Source organism: Suillus plorans (assembly GCF_016647745.1).
Source record: "Suillus plorans strain S12 chromosome Unknown HD556scaffold_66, whole genome shotgun sequence".
Taxonomy (NCBI): Eukaryota; Fungi; Basidiomycota; class Agaricomycetes; order Boletales; family Suillaceae; genus Suillus; species Suillus plorans.
This window is the reverse complement of record NW_024537450.1, coordinates 262789-283827: the sequence shown is the minus strand read 5'-3', so window position 1 is coordinate 283827 and position 21039 is coordinate 262789. Positions and strand designations below refer to the sequence as shown.

The 21039-nt window shown below is 47.3% G+C and overlaps 3 protein-coding genes across 3 annotated transcripts; 2 read left to right on the top strand and 1 right to left on the bottom strand.

Annotated features, from left to right (window-relative positions):
* Window positions 1–7999: 7999 nt before the first annotated feature.
* On the top strand, window positions 8000–9015 carry HD556DRAFT_1402700 (Cupredoxin). Its single transcript, XM_041303861.1, has 2 exons — window positions 8000–8658; window positions 8742–9015. The coding sequence occupies exons 1-2, from the start codon at window positions 8391–8393 to the stop codon at window positions 8747–8749; spliced, it is 276 nt and encodes a 91-aa protein (XP_041155890.1). The 5' UTR covers window positions 8000–8390; the 3' UTR covers window positions 8750–9015.
* Window positions 9016–10035: 1020 nt separating this feature from the next.
* Window positions 10036–11980, bottom strand: HD556DRAFT_1244924 (quinon protein alcohol dehydrogenase-like superfamily; the record flags this gene model as incomplete). The annotated part of the gene is made up of 5 exons (XM_041298487.1): window positions 10036–10154; window positions 10257–10428; window positions 10509–11072; window positions 11126–11628; window positions 11677–11980. The coding sequence occupies 5 exons, from the start codon at window positions 11978–11980 to the stop codon at window positions 10036–10038; spliced, it is 1662 nt and encodes a 553-aa protein (XP_041155889.1).
* A 5686-nt stretch (window positions 11981–17666) lies between these two features.
* On the top strand, window positions 17667–18332 carry HD556DRAFT_1206567 (uncharacterized protein; the record flags this gene model as incomplete). The annotated part of the gene is made up of 1 exon (XM_041296486.1): window positions 17667–18332. A coding segment is annotated over one exon (666 nt), but the record flags the coding sequence as incomplete, so codon positions are not given.
* Window positions 18333–21039: the final 2707 nt, after the last annotated feature.

Sequence of the window (21039 nt, the reverse complement as noted above, 5' to 3'; positions counted from 1 at the left end):
GGTGGAAACTATTGAACACCCCCCCCATCTTTATACTGCGTTCTCTGCTACCCGCGAGGACATCGCCGCCGATCCAAACCAACAACTCTTATCCTATCATGAAGAACAGGATTTGGCCAACGCATTGGCCTCACTCCACATCCATCCCCCACTTATCATTCCAAACTCGTTATCGACGCATACCTTCACGGATGGAATCGTACCCATGCAAGCGCTGGGAAGAACTCAACCTGCCACTCCTGCTGAGCTAATCGCGGAGGCAGAGCAACGAAGTGTAGCCATTAGGCATCCTATGCGACGAACCGATGTAACCAGGAAAAGAACACGAGCTCGGCGCTCTGGTAAAGATAAAGGAAAGAGACGCGCCACCAGTGCAGATGAAGCACTAAGTCCTAAGCCAGGCCCATCACCCCTACGAGCGACTTCTTCTAATCCCGATGAAAACCGCGTATGCAGATACTGCAAGACGCTCGGGCATAGGCCACCTTTCATTTTATTGCCCGCATTATACTGGAGAAACCCCTACTTCTCTAACCTGGAAAGACGAAGGATTTTACCAGGTACTCGCAACCTGGGAGAATAACGCCGATGAAGCATACGCAGCACTATGCAGAGAAGAAGAAATGCTCTATTCGGAGGAACGCATGAGAGCTGGACCAGAAGACGACTTAGAGTATTCTGACGATCCCATCTACTATGCTAACCAGGATGATTGAATCCGGTGGTTTCAACCCTAGTAAGGGGGTAATGTTACAGTAACATTTAGACCCCTATACTCATTTCTCTGTCTCCTTCTAAACGGGCCGTCCGTATCACGCTTATCTCTTATCATGTCTATCTCTTATCTCGCCAAGCGGGCTGTCCGCCTCTTCTTGCTTCTATCTTGATAAAGCATCTACAAGCTCCGCTTGAACACTGGTATATAAACCTACTTACCTACTGTTGTATTCCTTACTTTAATCTACTGGGTTTTACCTGGAACATCGTCCTTCAGTAAAGTCTCCAACTTTACTGTCTAAGAACCACTATTCTAAGGGAGTCATCGACACTCGCCTTAGCCAGAACCCTTGATCTCTCAATCGAGAGCATACCTCCGTCTATCTGGCATTTCGCCGATTGTCTATTCAGACACAGATAGCTCGACTCATCCCAGTCGTAACACCAGGCCGAAGCCGCGGCTTTCAGGCCAAGCCGGGCCGTGCACATCACTAGGCATGGTCAACAATGGCACTGAGGTGAGTGGATGCGATCATTTGCAGTACAAATGCGGACAGGTAGGCTGTCTCCCGCGATATGTTATCCGGGTCTTCATATACGAACGCGCAATCCTTCAAGAGTTGCTTGGCGACGAGGCCATTTGGTGCATCTTTGATGCGAGAGCAGAAATCAACGACGATCGCAAGCGCTGTTGAGCCGATGTTGCTCCTCCACTCTGAGAGCCGCTGTTGTGTCTAAAAAGGTGTATGAAAGACACGACAAAAAATAACAATAAACTATGAACTTACCACTGCGAATACGGCACCATTTGAATTCACCTTGTATTTGACATCAGGGTAAACCACATCAAAGATCTCCTGCAGTGCATCTGCCATCAGAGACTCGGAAATTTCCCATGGATTAGCTTGACTTCCAGCCCAGAGAAGTGCTGTAGACAAGAAGGCCTTCACCCACTTTGAGTCGGCAGGTACCGGGAGATCATTGTTGCGATATTGACCGCGCGGCTTAACGACCTCATTTGCAGTAGCCTTCTGTGAGGCCGGAGGGACTTGGGTGCTGGGAGGAGGTATGACATCGTCGTAATAACCTGCTGGAACTTGGGTTGAGGGCGGAGGCACAAGATCACTGTAGTTGGTAACCTCAGAGCTTTCTTTCTTCAACTTTTTGGATGGTGGAGGGGTAGCGCTCTGAGATACCACAGTAGATGTCTGAAATACACATGCTGAATCAGATCATCACACAAGACGAAAAAATCCACATACTGATGTAGTTTTGCGAGAAACACGGCCCTTCTCGATGGCCGGAATTGATGTAACCTTGGGCAAGAGGCTTTCCTGTGAATCATCAGCCGAAAAGCCAGAATCATCAGTGGCCTCAGACGCGGTCTCATCAACAAAATCCCCGACATCATCAGCCTTACGCTTGATACTACCCGGCTGAGCAGAAAATGTGATCTGCTCAGGCTCAGAGTCACTCTCGCTGGCAGGAACGATTAGAGTAGACTTCTGAAATTTAAATGAGTCCTTGAACTGATGGGAAGGACGACTTACTTTAATCGCCTGTTTCCCTTTCTGCCTAGGCAGTACAGCTGGACGCTGTTCAAGAGCCTTGGGGTCATCAAGACTATCGTCGCTGACCATGAGGACATCATTGGACTCAGGTGTGCTAATCGACTGCTTCTGATTGATGTGCGCAGGTTTGGCCTTGGAACTTGCCTTGGAACTGGCCTTGGAACTGGCCTTGGTACTGGTGGATAATACTGATGAGGGCGGAGTGGTTGGAGCGTGAGAAGCAGAATAGGTGTTTGATGTGGAACTTGGTGCAGTGGACTTCGGTTCAGTTGGTACATCGTTAGCCCAGTTGTTGATAAGACCGCCGAGAGAGTGTTTTTTAGTTGTACTTGAAACCGCACGATTTATAAAAAAAAGTGTTGATTCACTGAGTGAAAACATTGTTTTGATGAAGAATGTGTTGGACTTACGACAAAGGCGTGTTGTTGCCTTTCTTATCACTCAAGGCACGTGTATCAGAATTGATGTGATCGGTCTTGCGGGCATTCTTGATGGCTTCTTTCAGCAACGTTTTTGCCGCCTTCTCTTTCTTCTTCTTCCCATCAACAACTTCAGTTTCTCCATTGCTCAGTAGAGTGTCCTCTGGACCAACACAAGTGGTTTTATCTGGTGAGTGTCAATATCAGTTTCTATTCTCAATGTGACGTTTATCATACCATCAGTAATATCTGTGCTAGAGATTTTCTTGCCTACAGGACAAGGACGAACAGGCTTTGCCTTGATTCCTCCCCGCACTTGGGCTTCAAGAGCCTCCATAGTATCCTCAATACCAGCAATTCGTTCAGCGGCTTTCTGAATCCGCACGCTCTTCTCTTCAGGGCTTTCAGTCGCATGTAAGTCGTCAGTGACCTTCGAGCTCTTGGTACGTGATTTTCTCTTTCCATTCTGGAGTCGCTCCTCAGCTTCGGCCTCTAAAACAGGCCTGCCAGGATGAGCGTTTGCATTCGCTGGACGAGTTCGACGGGCGGACACTTCTTGCGGGGCTTTGGGTGCCATGGTTGACTATTGGAGCTGATGAGAGGAGTAGACAAGGTAGAGCAAATAACTGGGGCGCGAAAATTTACAAGGTACTGGTCCCTCTTACGTTCTTGAACTTCCGCAGGCATCGGCTCAATTTTCGACGGTACTACCCTGCCTCTAGTCCTAATTAAGTTACTGTAAGAGAAAGGTTCGCATTCAGTCCTCCACTAGCTTTCTTTCTTCATTCTGTACTCTAGCATGCCGCCCTGCTCTACTCAGTACACTCGAAGGAAACATATTTCATATCAAATTCCTTGTGGCCGTCCTGGATGTAATAAGTACTTCAAATCTCTCAGCGGACGCACAAGGCACCGCACTGCAATGCACCCAATTCTGAGCAGTGCAAATACAAAGGGAGCGGGGTCGCAGGACATGGACATTGATGGTGAGTCTGGCATCCATTTCACTCAGTAATTAGGTTCAAATCACTCATCTCTGGTGCCGCCAGCACAAGAAGAAGATTATGACGTGAATGCTGGTGAGTCCCATCAGTGATACCCAACCCACAACAGTTCTAATGCTACTTATTAAAGATGCACCACGCCTTTCATCTCCACCACCACCAGGGCAAGTTGACGGTGATATTGGTGGTGAGTCTCAGTCTTGATATGTCAGCGTGTTTTATCTGACAGCGCCTTCTGAAGACGCCTGCCATTCATCTGTACCACCAGCTCCTGACGTAGACGCCGAATTCTATGGCACGGGCAAGAACTTGTACCGCAACTATCACGCTGGTTTGAACGGTGAGCACACTTTATTCTTATAGCTCATCTAATGCTAATGAAGCCCCAGCTCAACCATGTGATGCAAATGGCCTTTTTTTACCGCCTGGTACTCCACCACAGCCTCTCACAGAACAGTCACCTGATGACTGGTCACCATTCTGCAACCGTACTGAATTTGAGACGGCCGAATTCTTGTACAGCCGCGCACAAATGTCCGCGCCCAATATAAACACTCTCCTTGATCTCTGGGCTGCGTCACTCCTCAAACATGGCGATATGCCGCCTTTTGCGGATCATAAGGACCTCTACAAGACCATCGACAATATTCCGATTGGTGGCGTCAACTGGCAGTCCTTCAAAATTCAGTATTCCGGAGAGAAACCTGATATACCGGATGTGCCTTCGTGGATGAATCAACAATTCGATGTTTGGTATCGCGACCCTCGTGAAGTTGCACGCAACATCCTCGCTAACCCCGACTATGTAAATGATTTTGATTATCGCCCTTTCCGTGAATATTCAGTCAGTAAAGACGAACGCCGTTACCAAGACTTCATGTCAGGTGACTGGGCCTGGCAGCAAGCGGTATGTGTCTTTATATTGGATGTTACTTCCTTGTATTGAACATTCTTTCCAGGATATCATCGCTACTGACCCTGACGCGCTCGGTGCAACATTTGTACCCATAATACTTGGAAGTGACAAAACAACTGTATCTGTCGGCACTGGAAACAACGAATATTATCCATTGTACCTGTCTATTGGCAATGTACGCAACAATGTCCGTCGAGCACATCGAGATGCGCTCTGTCTTGTTGGCTTTCTTGCCATTCCAAAGAGTAAGTCTTTGAAACCTTTTCATACTGTAACTAAACTCAGTCTTGCAGCTACCAACGAGCATAAGGAAACCGAAGAATTCCGTGACTTCCGACGCCAAATCTTCCATTCTTCAATTGCGAAGATACTCGAAACGTTCAAGAACCCTATGTTAAAGCCCGAGATCGCGCGTTTTGGTGATGGCCATTATCGACGCGTCGTTTATGGGCTAGGACCATATATTGCCGACTATGAAGAGCAAGTTCTACTCACATCCATTGTGAGGAATTGGTGTCCAAGGTTCGTCTCGCTAGCTCTTTGCTGTTCTCTTAATGTTGAATACTCTCAAAGATGTCTCGCTCCCCGTGGAAAACTGGACGACGAGGATGCGCTATGCCGATGCGAGGCACACAGAGAGGCCCTTTTCGAGGAAGACACGTCTGATGTCCTGCGGCGTGACTTTGGTATTGTGGGGTCTATTGTGGTATGATTTGTTCACTCGCTGCAGTGTTCACCTGACTTAGTATAAACATTTAGCCTTTTACTAACGACTTTCCTCGAGCCGACATTCATCAACTGATTGCCCCGGATATCCTTCACCAAATCATCAAAGGCTGCTTCAAGGACCATCTTGTGACATGGGTGGAGAAGTACCTCCATCATGTTCACGACAAAAGGGAGGCCAAACGTCGAATGGATGACATAGACCAATGACTCGCTGCCGCTACTCCCTTCACTGGTTTGCGACATTTTCCACAGGGCCGTGGATTCAAACAATGGACCGGGGATGACTCTAAGGCACTCATGAAGGTACGTTTTGTTTTCTGATTGACATAAGATTTGTTGACTGATACAGTACTGTTCAAGATATATCTACCTGCGATAGAGGGTCACGTACCAACAGACGTTGTCTGCACGTTTCGCGCATTTTTAGAGTTCTGCTATCTCGTCCGAAGGAACGTCATCACGGAGGCCACAATCTCACAAATAGAAGATGATCTACGCCGCTTTCACCACTATCGCTCAATATTTCTTCGGTTAGGTGTTGTCCCTACATTTTCGCTCCCACGTCAGCACTCGATGAAGCACTATCCCGACCTTATCCGTCTATTCGGAGCGCCAAATGGTCTATGTTCGTCGATGACGGAAAATAAGCACATTAAAGCTGTGAAGCAACCGTGGCGTCGGTCGAACAGATACAATGCGCTTGGACAGATGCTTGTGACGAATCAGCGACTCAACAAAATTGCCGCTTTGCGTGTAGACTTCATGAAACGCGGTATGCTCAATGGTACATGTCTTAGCGATGCTTCAGGTCAGTAAATCAAGACTCTGATATAATGCTTCGCTGATTTCAATTAGGTTGTCTCGATACTTCATGCAATAACCCTCCTGCCGAACCTTCCGATATCATTCCTGATACTGCCAAGCCCAATGCTGATATTGACGACAATGTTGACGAGGGTGAAATTGATAATGGGCCGACTGTAATCGAGGCCCATGTGCAGCTTGCACAAACAACCCGTACGTATTTTGATCCTTTCACTATATATCACTCACTCACATTGATATCAGAAGTAACGCGTGCTCGAACCGTAGCAGCGCTCGCTATCGAGCTTTCTATTTCAAACTTACAAGATCTCATCGGTCACTTTCTCTTCAAACAACTTCACCCTCATGACCCTCGTGACCATGCCACCATCCCACTTGACAGTTTCCCTGTCTATGACGGGAAAATCTCTGTAGTCAATTCCGCATCATCAAGATTTTATGCGCCAAGTGACTTAAGTGGGATTGGAGGGATGCGAAGGGAACATATTCGATCCTGCCCTAAATGGAGGAATGCGCACGCTCGCTATGACTGCATGTTTATAAATGCGCAACCGGACCTTGAAGGAATGCGAGGGCTTCAAATAGCACGCGCGCTATGCTTCTTCTCCTTCAGATACAAGTTTGTCTTGTACGAGTGTGCCATGGTTCATTGGTTTGATGTCATAGGTGATGCCCCTGATGAAGACACAGGCATGTGGGTAGTTCAGCCATCCTTTGATGGTCACTCTCCGAATATTTCGGTGATACACATTGACGCAATCTATCGCGCAGCTCATCTCCTTCCCGTTTACGGTGTTGATTTCATACCTCGTGCTATCAACTTTTCGAACTCTTTAGATAAATTCCGCACTTTCTATGTCAACAAATTCGCCGACCATCATGCATTTGAAATCGCATTTTAATCTTGTACAGCTCAACTCCCCTCTCCCCTCTCCCATATCTCCAACAACACATCCGGCACCGAATTTGTACTCCCTTCATTCGTCCCGGCGCTCAGCTCCCCTCTCCCATATCTCTGCATCCTCACGAATACGAGGATATCAACTCCATGGAGACCTCGTGCTGGGATCGTCTCATCCATGGCCCCTGGTGCACCAGGAGGCGCACCCATAGCAAAATCATCATTTGGCTCCAATGATACGAGACCGTCCTCCATGCCCACTACCATTCCCCCGGTAGTTATTATTCTAACCTAGGTCCTGTATTCATAGTTGTCAATTAGGTTACAAAATATCTTATCGCACTTAATTTACTTTTACATCTTATTAGCAACATTTGTTTGAATCACGTCTGCAAAAAGTGGGTACCAGTAAAATAAGTGACATCAGAGCTTTCCTTTTTCTACTCAGCGAGATCAGTAATACAAATCAGTCATGTAAGTGCAAAAAGTGACTTGGAGATATTGCTGATGCAGGGTGAAACATTACTGAGCGTCACCTATTCCTGTAGCTTTGATGTCGCTAACAACAATGTGAGACTCAAATTCTATGCGCTATGCGGCCATTCCACAGGTAGGATGCTGAGACTTTTCTCGTTTTGTAATTGTTCTATATGAGTATTAGATCTCCTCTATGAATATGACTTACTTCAAGCATTTTCCTTCTACATCCCCCTTCCGAAAGTCATTCGTGATAGAAATAGTCAAGATGATCAAATGCCAAATACGAGGACAACGAACTTGGTAGCATCTGATCATTGACGGCGAACGATGAACGATCTTTAATTGGCTGACTACGCGATTCACCTGCATGTAAATTATGTAAGATCGACGGACCCATCTAGTGAGATCTTGCGTGGGAAGGGTAGAATTGGTTTGGTCGTAGCTCGGAGACTACCGCTCAGTCACGCTTGAATAGGCATCCAGCAGTGAGCACGTCTATCACAGTACCTGCTATAGTAACACAATGGCCATGAAACACGGCGCTGCTATAGCTATTGTCCGGTCTTAGAGGTCCACTGGTTCGAGTTAGCCTTTTGCATTCCAAATATTATCACTTCTTTCAGGTACCACGATCCTACGCCCAAGTCAAACAAAATTTTCGGCACCATCACATCCAACTCCACCCTCATCGATGGTCTGGGGCGCTATCCTGGCGGACCAAAATCACCTCTTTCTGTCATCAATGTCGAACAGGGCAAGCGTTACCGGTTCCGCATCATCGGTCTTTCTTGTGATCCATCATATAACTTCACTATCGATGGCCATACCATGACGATTATTGAAGCAGACGGTATCGAAACTGTCCCTGAGACTGTGGACTCTCTTCCAGTGCTCGCTGGCCAACGCTACCCCGTTGTCGTCTACGCGAATCAGCCTGTGGATAATTACTGGGTTCGCGCACCATCCGACTTTGCAAATCAAACGTTTGCAGGTGGCTTGAGTCAAGCCATCCTCAGGTACAATGGCGCGCCCGATGAAGATCCTATGAGCACTCCTGGACCTTACAAACTTCCCAACCTCAACGCAAGCATTCCAGGTATGCGGTGCCGCGCTAGTTGTCCCCAGCACACTAAACCGAACTTTCTACCATCTTGGGCGTCGCTATGTCCTTCAAATCAGACATCTAGTCAAGCACGCCTAGGTTCCTTCAATAAGACCACACTCACATGATTTATAAAATCATCGAGCATTCAAATCTCTCAATTCTCAGAGACCATTTCTACGCGTTATACCCCTATTTTATTTACCACTTCTAATTCTCGAAAAAGTATCGTCATATCCAGGCATCTGTCCTTCACATGATAATGATGTATTGTCATATGTTCTATCCATGTTTTTATTCCTCTATTTACATAATAACTGCATCTGTATAAAATGCATTGGTTCATCTGCTCATCGTTGGACTGCCGATTCAGACAATTCTGCAAGGTACCTCACTACGTTCATGAAGAGATTACCAATGCTGCAGTACCGACATAGTCAAAGTACGACCAATGAGTCCTGACCGCTGACGCCCTGTGGTTGCTACGGAAGCTGGCTACTAGCATGATGTTCTCAAGCCGACAACTTGTGTCATAAAATGGTTTCGACAAGTATATATCTGGTATATGAGCGTTATCTTAGCACCCTGGCCGCAGGTGTACCGGTACATACCCTCACGTACAAGTATTAGATGGTGATCATGATCAAATCGTTCATCGTCGTCGATGCATTATGAAATTCCAAGTACAACGCGAAAAAAAAGAGGAAACGATGACATGCCCATAGTATAGCTAGAACAAACGAAACGAGAAAAGCAAACAGATAGCCCTACAAGAAGCATTGATTTGAGCGCTAGCAAGAAAAAGCGAGTGAGTATGTGTTATTCACGAAGACGAGGGTGACTTACAAGATGAGACACGACGAAAGAGTGAGTTCACAGATCGAAAAGACAAAAAACGAAGTAGGACTCGAGCGAGGAATTGAAATCGGAAACGACATACAACATACGAACAAAGGACATATGGATGTGATGATGTGAGCTTGGGATGTACACTGAGCATGTAAAGTGGATCAGCTGGGTGCATATATGCACTGAGCGAGCCAAGTAGACGTGTTGGTTTGGGTTGTTGAAGTAGTTGATTTGGTGTGGTTTGGTTTGAGTGAGTGAGTGATAAAGTGGTGTGGCGTAGTGTAGTCATATGCCATGATGTGGTGTGTGAATGTTAACTTGCGGATATAGTGTATAAATGAGAGCGCGACGTCGGGAGTGCAGCGTCCGCGCTTGACGTCCTGTGCAGCGTCTGCGCCAAACGCATCGAGCAACGTTCACCGAATTCCCTGGATGCGATGCGTAGCTTAGGAATCCGCCTTGCGTGGTTCGGGAAACTGCCATGCGTAGTTCGGGATCTCCCCATAGCCTCGAGCAGCGAGATCACCTGATAAGCCTCCCATAATCCAACCTCGTCTCCCGCTTCTCCCCACCCTCCTTCTTCGGAAACGCATTCCAGAACCTAAGCGTCTCATCCCCAGCACCCGTTACGATCGTCTCACCTAGAAACATGAATCAGCGTCTCATCCTAGCACCAACCCCGGCACCCGAGCACCTCCATCTCTAGGTTCGGACCTGAATGACATCAAAGAAAGCCTACTCACCATCTGGACTCATAGCAAGATACAAAACCCGATGCGTATGCCCCGTCAAAGACGCCACCATATTCAGCGTCGGGTATTTCCAAATACATATTTGATTTTGGGCTGTGGTGCTGCTGAAACCATGGGTGCTGACGAGTTCATGGGAGGTCAGGGACCAGATAAGGTTGCAGACCTGTGTCATTCGAAGTTAAGTTTTTTAGAGCAGAGAGAATAAAAATAGGTAAGGAAAGAAGGGGGGAAGGAAACACACACCTGACTCCCGGTATCAAGCTCACTAAGCATCGTCCCATTAAACGTATTCCAAAAGCGAATATGTTTATCCTGCGTTCCTCCTCCGGTCGCAAGCACCCCGCTCACGTGTGGATCCCAGGCGAGCGCTTTGACTGCTGCTGTGTGTTCATGGAATTTCCAGAGTGGTGCGTCTCCGCTTCCGCTTCCTCCTGCATCTTCCACACTGCCTGATCCTGACGTTGAACTTCCAGTAACAGAAGCACGTTTCGAACCTCGTAGATCCCATATACACACTTTGTTGTCGTTCCCCCCACTTGCCAACGGCCCCCCATCCCTCGCCCATTTTAACCCACAAACTTCCTGTCTGTGCCCTGCACACCGCTTGAACGGACGCTGAGAGGGCTCTCGGACGTCTCGATGGTGCACCATACGGTCTCGCGATCCCGACGAGAGTATATGCGAATTCCAAGCCAGAGCACCGATGCGTTGAGTGTGGGCATTCTTATACAAGCGTTGTAGTTGGAGAGTATTAGCGTCGTAGATATGCATTCTACCTGAGAGAGTTCCGATAGCAAGCAACGTACCCTATTCAAAGCATCGAATCACGAGTAATAAATTAAAAGAGGATATATACGGACCTTTTGGACCCATGAGACGGAGCTAACTGTATCGTTTGAACCTGCTAGATCGCATAGTTTTGAAACTGCTGCGTTATGTGCTGTCCATAGGTATACGCAGCTCCCTAGTCCAACACCAAGTACATTCGTATTGCTCCAGTCCACAAGATTGAGGTAAAAATCATCTGCCAGTTCTGGTGCGTCGAGAACGCGATAGGGCGTTTTGCAGACACTGCGGAGTTGTCTTCGGGGGGACTCAAGGAGTTGACGAGATTCTGCTCGGACGGGACTCATGGAATAGGCCTCGTCTGTTGGGGTGTCTAGTCTGCGAGTTGGCGTGCTGGGGTTTGCTGATGTCGCCGGTGAGGTGTAGTGAAATATACGTTTACGGGTGGGTGTACTAGGTGGGAGGGTTGTTGTTGCACTTGAAGAGGTTGTAGGTCGCTGGGGTGAGGTGGGTCGACGTGGGGAAGGGGGGGTTACTTCTGTGTGGAGTATGGATGTAAATATTGCGTTTGCTTGTTCTATGAGCATGTTAGCTGGCCATCCCAAGTACAACCAAGGTGACTGACCCTTCAATGCATCCGATTCTGTTGGTATAATTCGAGATTTTGAAGGAGTTGAAGGACCACTTTCATCCATCAAGTGATAGCTCGTTCGCATATCTCCAGCATCCCTCGAAGGCACAAATCTGTCCCCGTACATTTCGCGCATCGTGATAGGCGACTCTGGCGTCGTGTCCTTTGTTGTCGAGGATGTGGCGGTATAGAAAATTGGGTTGACCCGCTGTCGGTTTCTTCGTGGACCGTCTTCTTCGTTGTCTTGATGTGTCGCGCGTAGTCGCTTGCCAAAAGGGGAGTTTTTGAGTCCGGACATTAAGCAATTGGCTTGATCTAGTCAACGTGATCGTCAACGAGCAGGGTCCACTGCGAGCATCCAACAACCCCCAAGGCTTGTAGTAGTCAAAGCCCGAACACAAGGCACAATCAATTCAGGTAAAATTACATAATCAACTCAACCCAGCGGAGTTTGAACGTGGGCGTCAGGCACCAGTCAGGCAGCCGCCGCATCTTGGCCACATCCGAATCTTTATACTACTCGAGACGTGCAATTAATACTCCTATCTTCAACCGCCATCCACAATGACTGATAATATATCATCGGGTAATTTAGCTCCAGTAACTGGTAAAGCAACAGGCTCAGTACGTGGTTTCTTAATTCACTCCACTCCCGGAATACTGATGCACCAACAGAACCCAGTCCTTCGGGCGATGCGGAAGGTAAAATCTAGTTTGAGTAGCTCAATTGTAGTGAGTCACGAGCATGCGTAACGGGCGTCCTGGAATGCGACTAAGATTGCAACAAGGGCTTGAAGGGTTCCCGCAACCTTAGCCATGTTCCCTCAAGTGATGAACCTACTTCATCGACCTCGAATACCGAGGTAAGTTTTCATACTTTCACTCCAGTTTTTGTGCTCTCTCTAAATTTCAATGTTCGTGCAGGCTCCAGCTACTCTGTCTGATACTAAATCGGCACTTCGAGAAGCACAACAGGCTACAAATCTCATACGTCCACTTGCGGGACCTGCGATAACTCCGGCGTCTGTTGGCCAAGGTGCACAAGGGGATTTCGATACTGCTGGCAACTTCCAGGACACATATCTCAAACCTATCAGGATATTCGACGATGTTATTGGGCAGATCGCAGACGTATAGACCCCCTTTCGATCGGAACCGAACTAATTTTCTTTTGTAGCTACATCCATATGCAAAGATGGCGCTGGGCTTGTTGTCTTGTGCAGCCAAAGTATGTCTTCTTTCTCTCTCTTCCTATCTCCCGCCGCTCATCAATTATTTGCATAGATTATTCTAGCTCAAGTGGATCGTGATGCAGCGGTACTCAAACTTCTTGATAAGTTGTCTGAAGTTTACAGATTCATAATACAAGATGACGTACTTGCCCAAATTTCGTCAATGCGCGCTATCCTTGGAAAGATTAGTCACCAGGTCCGCGAATGCGCACAGTTTATCAGTGATTATTCGTATATCAAGAACTTTTGTGAGTGTTACAAGCTGCTGCATTATGTACCATCTCAAGCTTTGACCATCATCACAAGGGAGGAGACTCGGCAAGAATATTGCCTCGGAAACGACACATACAATCCGAAATTACAATGAAACGCTAGATGGGCTCATGCAAAACTTCCGGGACCAGGTTTCTCCTGATGTAGCCATATATGTCTATGACATGGCCATATGTGATCACTGTACAGGCAAGGACTTGGACGTTCTTGTGACTTAGCATAAATTCAGATTTTTTTCAGACGAAATACTGGCCCTCAGGGACATCGCCTATGCGGAGGGCGCAGGACTAGATACTAGGAAAGAATGCCTTGAAGGGACGCGCACGGAAATCCCTTCCCAGATCATGGATTGGGTCTGGAGCACTGAGAACGATGTTCCATGCGTGCTGTGGCTATCTGGTCCTGCAGGCAAGGGGAAATCGGCTATCGCACACACCATTGCTAAGCGGGTCAATGACTTCGGAGGGCTTGGTTCGTGTTACTCTTTTGACCGCAAGCGAGAAGCAGATCGTCGCCACGAAAAGATCTTTTCCACGATTGCACGCGACCTGGCTGACCGTGATCCGAAGCTAAGGCGGGAATTAGCAGATACAGTTCAGCGTACACCTTCGCTCAAGAAGACGACGGATATCATCCAGCAGTGGCAGAAACTTCTTATCGAACCACTGAGGAAGTCTTCTGGGTCCACTGGGGAACCCATCGTGATCATAATTGATGCACTGGATGAGAGCGGTGGAGTAGAGACACGAGGAGACCTCCTCCGTATCCTAGCTGGCAAACATCAACATCCCAGCGTTCCCAAAATCACAGACCTCCCGGACAACTTCCGCTTCATCGTTACCTCTCGCCCACTTATTGACATCGAAGATGAGTTTTGCGGTGTTCAGCATATTAAACCGATGTCCATGGATGATATTCCAGCAGCATTCACAGAACACGACATCCATACTTACATAACCAAGGAGTTTGAAGAGTTGTCTTTCCAGGACCGAGAGATCGCAGTCCTCGCTGAGAAAGCAGATGGACTTTTCGAGTGGGCGCATCTTGCCTGCAAATACATCAAAGAGTTCCATGCCGGGCTATTTCCAATTGATCGCTACAATGTCACAGTGTCACACGATCCTGCTGAGAGAATCATGCTGTTGTGCAGCATGTACGGCCTCGTTTTAACGAACTTCATGCCCAAGTATACATCTAACCATATCCAGCATCAGCAGAAGTTTCGTTTGACGGCACTAGCGAGATTCCGCTCGGTGATGGGACAAATACTAGCCACAACGGAACCCCTTTCTTTAGCTTCCCTGAACGCCATGAGGCGCTATTTTCCAGTGCAAGAGGACATTTTCGACGTGGAGGTTGTGGTAAGAGGCATGGGCTCCCTCCTCAGCGGCACCACCAACGCAAATTCTCTGATCAGACTCCTTCATCCATCCTTCCGTGATTTCCTGACGGACCAACCATGTAGCGGAGAGTTTTTCATCGACGTGTTGGAGGCGCAATGCGACCTTGCATTTGCATCACTTCGAGTGATGGAACACAGTCTTCGCTTCAACATCTGTGATTTAAAATCGTCAGATCTACCTAATGGCGAAGACCTGGATTTGCAAGTACAAGTTCAAAAACACATCCCCCCACATCTGTCATATTCATCTCGATTTTGGACTTTGCACGTACAAGACACAACCTTCGACGAGGAGCTCGCAAAAGAGGTAAAATCATTCTTCGACAACGAGCGGGTCTTTTTCTGGTTAGAGTCACTGGCCCTGATCGATGCGCTGAGCAGCGCAATTCCTGCCCTTATGCTCGTCTCCCACTGGCTAAAGGTCAGTACATTGTTATGGAGGGTCAGATAAGGTGCTCACGTGCAACCCCAGGACCATTCCGAGTTCGAAAATGTGACATCGACTGCAATGGACGTTCAGGGGTTTATTCAAGACTTTGGCCGCATCATTTTACACAGCACACCGCAACTATATGCATCAGCACTCCCATTCCTACCTGCCACGCAAAAGCTTTGTGCGCGATTTCCAAATATTCGTCCCTTCTTGGGCCATGCTGCCAAGGTAAACTCGGTCTCGTTATCGCCTGACGGCACTCGTATCGCATCTGGTTTGAATGACAACACTCTTCCTGTGGGACCCTGCGACAGGGAAACAAGTTGGTGAACTTTTCTTGGGTCATACTGCCGCGGTCAACTCGGTCTCGTTCTCGCCTGATGGCACTCGTATCGCATCTGGTTCGAGTGACAAGACTGTTCAGCTGTGGGATCCAGCCCCAGTGCAGGAGCGTGTGAGAACGTGCGGTAGTAATGCACATAGTGCTGAATCGTGTAGATAGTGTTTTCTTGCAAGTGCAGCACATGCAAATACATGTGCTTTGTATGAATTCTGCATTCCCTTCGCATTTTTTTCGCAACCACATTGATTTTGACTTTGCAAGTTCCAATTGTTCCTGCGCTCGCGATCTCAGTGTCTTACCAGTGTTGTCAAGAAGCGCTGGCATGCTGATGCGGTTCCGCCCACAAAGTTAAAGAGCTTCAATAAGCCAAAGGAACAAGGGGAAGCATGTGTCACATATTGTCGAATTAGATTTGTCCCCTCGACACAAGGCTAGCGCCGATCATTGTGTTTCTGCTTACTCCTACTATCTGTCGGTGTATCTTTTATCATGTTGAATTAATGGCGCCGTGCACTGGGTTGATGTACATTCCCTGCTTCCATGCTCCCGGACCCTTGTACACCAGAGGAAATGGAGTCGTTTATTGTGACTGCAGCGGGATATGCTCCCTATTTTCCACTTCCAGTGTTCCTTTCTTACAAGTTGACCAAACTTTGATGGCTCACTGGCATGTGTGTTAGACGGATTAATAAATGTACTCACAGGCTCACAGCAGGTTTTCGTTCCTTGTTTATTATTTAACTTGTTTTGGCATCAACACGAACTTCTTAGTATTCGGAATCCAATGCACCGTATATGTCGTTTATTTTCTAGCTCAGCCATCAATAGCCTAAGTTCTGCCACGAGAGCAGTCACCTGAAGTTGTAACATGTCAATGGTAAGAAACACATTTGCGAGCCATGTAATTCTGGTGAGCGTTGCGCAATGTGTTCAGGCAGAGGTTATTATGATGGTTGTCAACCGACCAACAGTTAGCTTACCTCAACAGGGAAACGAGGAAAATAAATTAACCTTTCTTCCATGATGTGGGATGTTTTCCCTTGAAACTGAGCGTACATTTGAATCTGACTCGAAAATCTTAGATGACGGTGATCATAATGATACAGCGTACCAGAAACAAGGAAAGTACTAGTGAGGCTAGCGCTGTCGTAAGCAAGATACAGCGCATGTGCCATGTGGTGCAGTACAAAGATACCATGATTGAACTGATTAGAGAGCACTGAAAGTGGCGTACCGGTTTTGTGTGGGCTCGAACAGTTGGAGTGCATGTACAGGCATGTGGAGTGCTGTACTTCGCCGAATACTTTGAAAGACTGACGCAAAAAAAGATCAATCTAGACTGATAATCGGTTATATGTAAGGACAGGGGGTAAAAGCCTCCCGTGGCAAAGTGGAGCGAAATCAGTGCTAGAATGGAAAAGAGTACATACGTGATCGCATGTGACGAGCGACCTCGAGTGAAAGTAGCCTGTGACAGACAGGACATTGATGGTCACCACCCATTGGTATGAATGGTAGTGAGAGTTAAACAAGAAGTTCAGAGTTCAAGCTTTCAAGTCGTGGACGAGTGGACATAACGTAGCGGAGTTTGAACGTGCGCTCCTCGTCGCATCCAAATCTTTATATCAAATATTAGGGGAGCTCAGAGTAGACCGCTGTCCGCTGTCGCTTTCGCTTTCGCTGTTGATGCACGTGTGCACTAAGGGTTAGCAGATGTTATATAAGCAGATAACTTACTGTACTATGGCTCGCCGCTCGCTACATCAACAGTATATAGCTTCATATGTGCGATTCATGACCTTTCGAGCACTCTTCCAAGCTGCGCAAACACCAGAGGAATTAGCGCAAGAGCTTAATATGGATATAAATTGTATCATAGCCATACAACAAACTCGCTACCTTCGTTCTCGTACCCCTGTCCTCAAATCTGGCAACTTACACCTTGCATGGGAATGGGCACACAGTCCTGCCAACCACCAACGCTTCATCAATATGCTTCGAGTCTCTCCAGAAGTATTTCAAGTGATCTTAGGATTAATTGAGGACCATCCATATGGTATATGTGATTTATTTGTAATTATTTTGTGTAAGTTGTAAAATAAGTTGTTTCGGGCAACAGCGAAAGCGAAAGCGACAGCGGACAGCGGTCTACTCTGAGCTCCCCTATTACGACTAGGCAAATAGCTATAATTAATAATTCTATTCACCTGTGGTCCACCATTGCTGCGGAATTCAGGAGGCAAGTATTAAAGGAGTCAAACCAGGTTTAACGTCTCTCACTCGGTCATGGAACCTCCTACTCCCATATCATTTAGATTTAACGACCTTCCGACTGAGCTCGCCCTCATCATCTTCAAGCATGCGGCACAACCACCTTTTGCTCGACATGCCCCCTACACTCGAGATCCATACTCATCTGCCCTTTCACTATGCCAGGTCTCCAAAATTGTCAGGTGCGCTGTGCTGCCTGAACTTCTGCACACAGTGTTATTGTCAACAGCTCGCCAACTACTCGCTTTCATATGGGCTCTGCGTATGCAGAAAAAATACATCGATCAACAACATGATCTATCTTTTGATTACGCATCTTGCGTGGACATGATGTCAATCGGAGACTTTCGGGGGCCTTTGCAAAGCCCACCTATTCCCTTCTCTCCCCTTCCTATGCCCGAGCTTGAATGCGAGCTCGATATCAGTTTGCTCGCTCCAGTCATTCTCGGTGCATCGTCCCTCGCAATCCACTTTAATAATCTAAACCTTCTTTCAAAATGCCTCAAACATGCGTGTAACTCCGATGTCGACTTAAATGTCGACCACAAAAATTCTTTGCTTCCTTGGAGCACGAGAAGTTTGACGCTATTGGGTATGTTCTTTCATCCATGGTGGCCCTTCGTGGGGTCTGTCCATGGATATGCTTTCCTCGCTTCCATCCAACACCTCACCCTACTCGATTCCGCATCCTTCCAAGAATGCCTGCCCTTCCAGTGCAACTGTGTTAGCGAAATTGAATTTGAACATTCTGTGTCCTACCTGCAGCCCTTGTGCATCGCACGTACTCCTTTCAAAGGACTGCAAACATTCTCGTTGGCCATTCCGCACATCAAAATCATTCCGCACACCCAACCCCGGCCGGTCGCTCAATGTGCGCCTAAGGATTCAGATATATGGGTGAAGTTGGTCACGTTCCCTGCTTCCGTGCTACCGGAGCCTTGTACACCAGAGGAAACAGAGCGGTTTATTAAGACTGGAGCGAAGTTTACTCCATATGTTCGATTTCTGCCACGGTTGTTCCTTGATGACAGGTTGATATATTTTTGAGGCCTCACTGGCACGGGTGTCAGACAGACAGACTACGCAATGGGTTGTATTACGTCACATAATTTGAACATAGTTGAATTTGGCTGTATTTCTATTGTTCCGGGCTTGTTGCGAAGTGACCCGATGCCAACTTGAAATCACAGTACTCCTACCCAACTCCTACCTGTCACCAATTCGCTACCGGCCGGTAATAGGTGAAATGGGAAATTCAGACGCAGTGACTGGTGATACTCTTTCCAGTTTTTGATCTATCACCTGCAGGCTTCCGCTTACTCGGAGGTCGATGATATATTTGATTACAGACAATAACGAAGCCTACGCAAAGTTTGGGTGTATTATCACATGGCCAGCCAATTGATAGGACTACACAATCTCACTCTGGTCCTCTGCTAGTGCAACATGTCGACACTCATCAGTTGAACGTCACTTGGATTGACCTTTGCCTTGCCCGCGTCGGAGTATATATCCTCAGTGCTAATGCGGGTGTTCGGACAGAAGAACTGGGGCAAGAAGTATGGTGAGTATCTCCCATTTCGCCAACATTATGCATCATAATGTCTTCTCTGCTGGTGACATCTCGCATATTAAGGGTTTGGGCCAGCACATCATCGTCCTGAACTATTTCAAGACTGCGATGGACATGCTGGATAAACGGTCCTGATCGTCTTCCTTCCACAGACCGAGGCTCTCTCCCCTGCGCTGAGGCGCGCTTGCCAGGGAACCCCGTAATATCACGCCGTTATCCCCACCAGTCCGTGTATCTCATTTAACGGATTCTTTAGTTGCCGAACGGTATATATCTTAACATGTTTCCCCCACCGTAGACGATACCGATGATGGGTATCTACATTCTTTGATAATACCTAACGTTTGGTTGGTACCGCCCTTTCCACATTCGATGTTCTAACAGAATATAATGCCCGCCAAATCCATGATCAATAACTCGCAGAGATATGCTCACTTTTCGTAATTCGACCATGAACGCTTTTCGCCTGGAGCCTGAGACAGCCTCGCATAATTTGCTTCGGCCCTGAGGGACGTAGGTATGGAGTTTTTTAATGCCATGCTAACTCTCTGCTCCCCATTATCTTTCCTGGTATGCACAACATACAGATGCGCCGATAAACCGACCTATATTCTGATGTTGCTTGCTTTTCTTGTACATGTCTCCACCTTGCTGAAGCTTCGGTCCGGACGTCCACCGCGATCTCGCTGGCCGTGTTCGATATCTCCAAGGTCGTCGAGAACGGTATCAATGAGATCACACCTGAGGTTGATCTATTATCGGGCACGATCAGGTATGTTGCATATCTTATCATGTTCGGCGCCAATCTGGATAGGCACACTCGCAGCCACCCCAAACCCTTCAAGTGTTCTTTACACCTCGCCCTGCGAAAGCCATGGCGCTCATTCAGCAGGATGTCAACTGCTAAGTACGTCAAGATGAAATACGCTTAGCTGAGGAAGGTAAGAAGTTTGTACTTTACATTACAGTGCGGGATCAGCTGTGATCGCGATATAATTGTACACATGTTCTTGTTTTATCTTGTTGACATTGCATGCTCTGGTATCAAAAACGCTCTGGGTCTACCTGACAATCAGCCTGTCTGGTATCTCCCGTCCGATGATCAAGAGTATGCCTAAGTATCTCGGTTCTCTGTTTAACGGCTGACGCCTCAGGCAGGTTTCACGCATGGTGGCTACCTCAGACGTCCTAATAGCTCGCGACAGACTTCTCGTGCTGAGTGTCCTATCATATAGCATGGGGAAGTTCATTCTCAAGCATCGTGTATAAGAACTTTCTAGTACGTTTTCCCTCCGTTTCGTTGTCCCTCGTTGCAGCGGGTGGGAGGGGATGGTGCTCCCAAACTCTATCGCGATGTGAATCCTTCATCTTCCTATTCTATCCTGACCTCTCTCTCTCTCAAGTTCGTTTCGAAGCACATTCCTATCCGCTGCATCTGTAGATGCCTGATTGCGGTGAAACTTTCTCTCTGATTCAGTATCAACACATTCTGAGTCTCATTCCTAGGCGTCGCAAACAACAGAACATGGAACCTCAAGTTAGTCCTGATGATGTGACACGGCCTACTTCGCGACTGCACACCTTTGTATAGGCCTTACTGGTTGCTGTCTCATGTTGTCTCATGTCTTGTTATTAATGCTTACCTGTCTTCCCTCATCAAACACAGCCTATGATAATGGAGTCCATGCCTATCCATATTGCTGCAGATTCACAAACAGAGAAGTCCGGACATTCACTTGAAGGCGATTGAGATTGAATGTGGATATCGAACATTTCCGTTTGATCACCACGCCGATCAAATATTGTCTCACCTTCTTAGTACATGGTTCG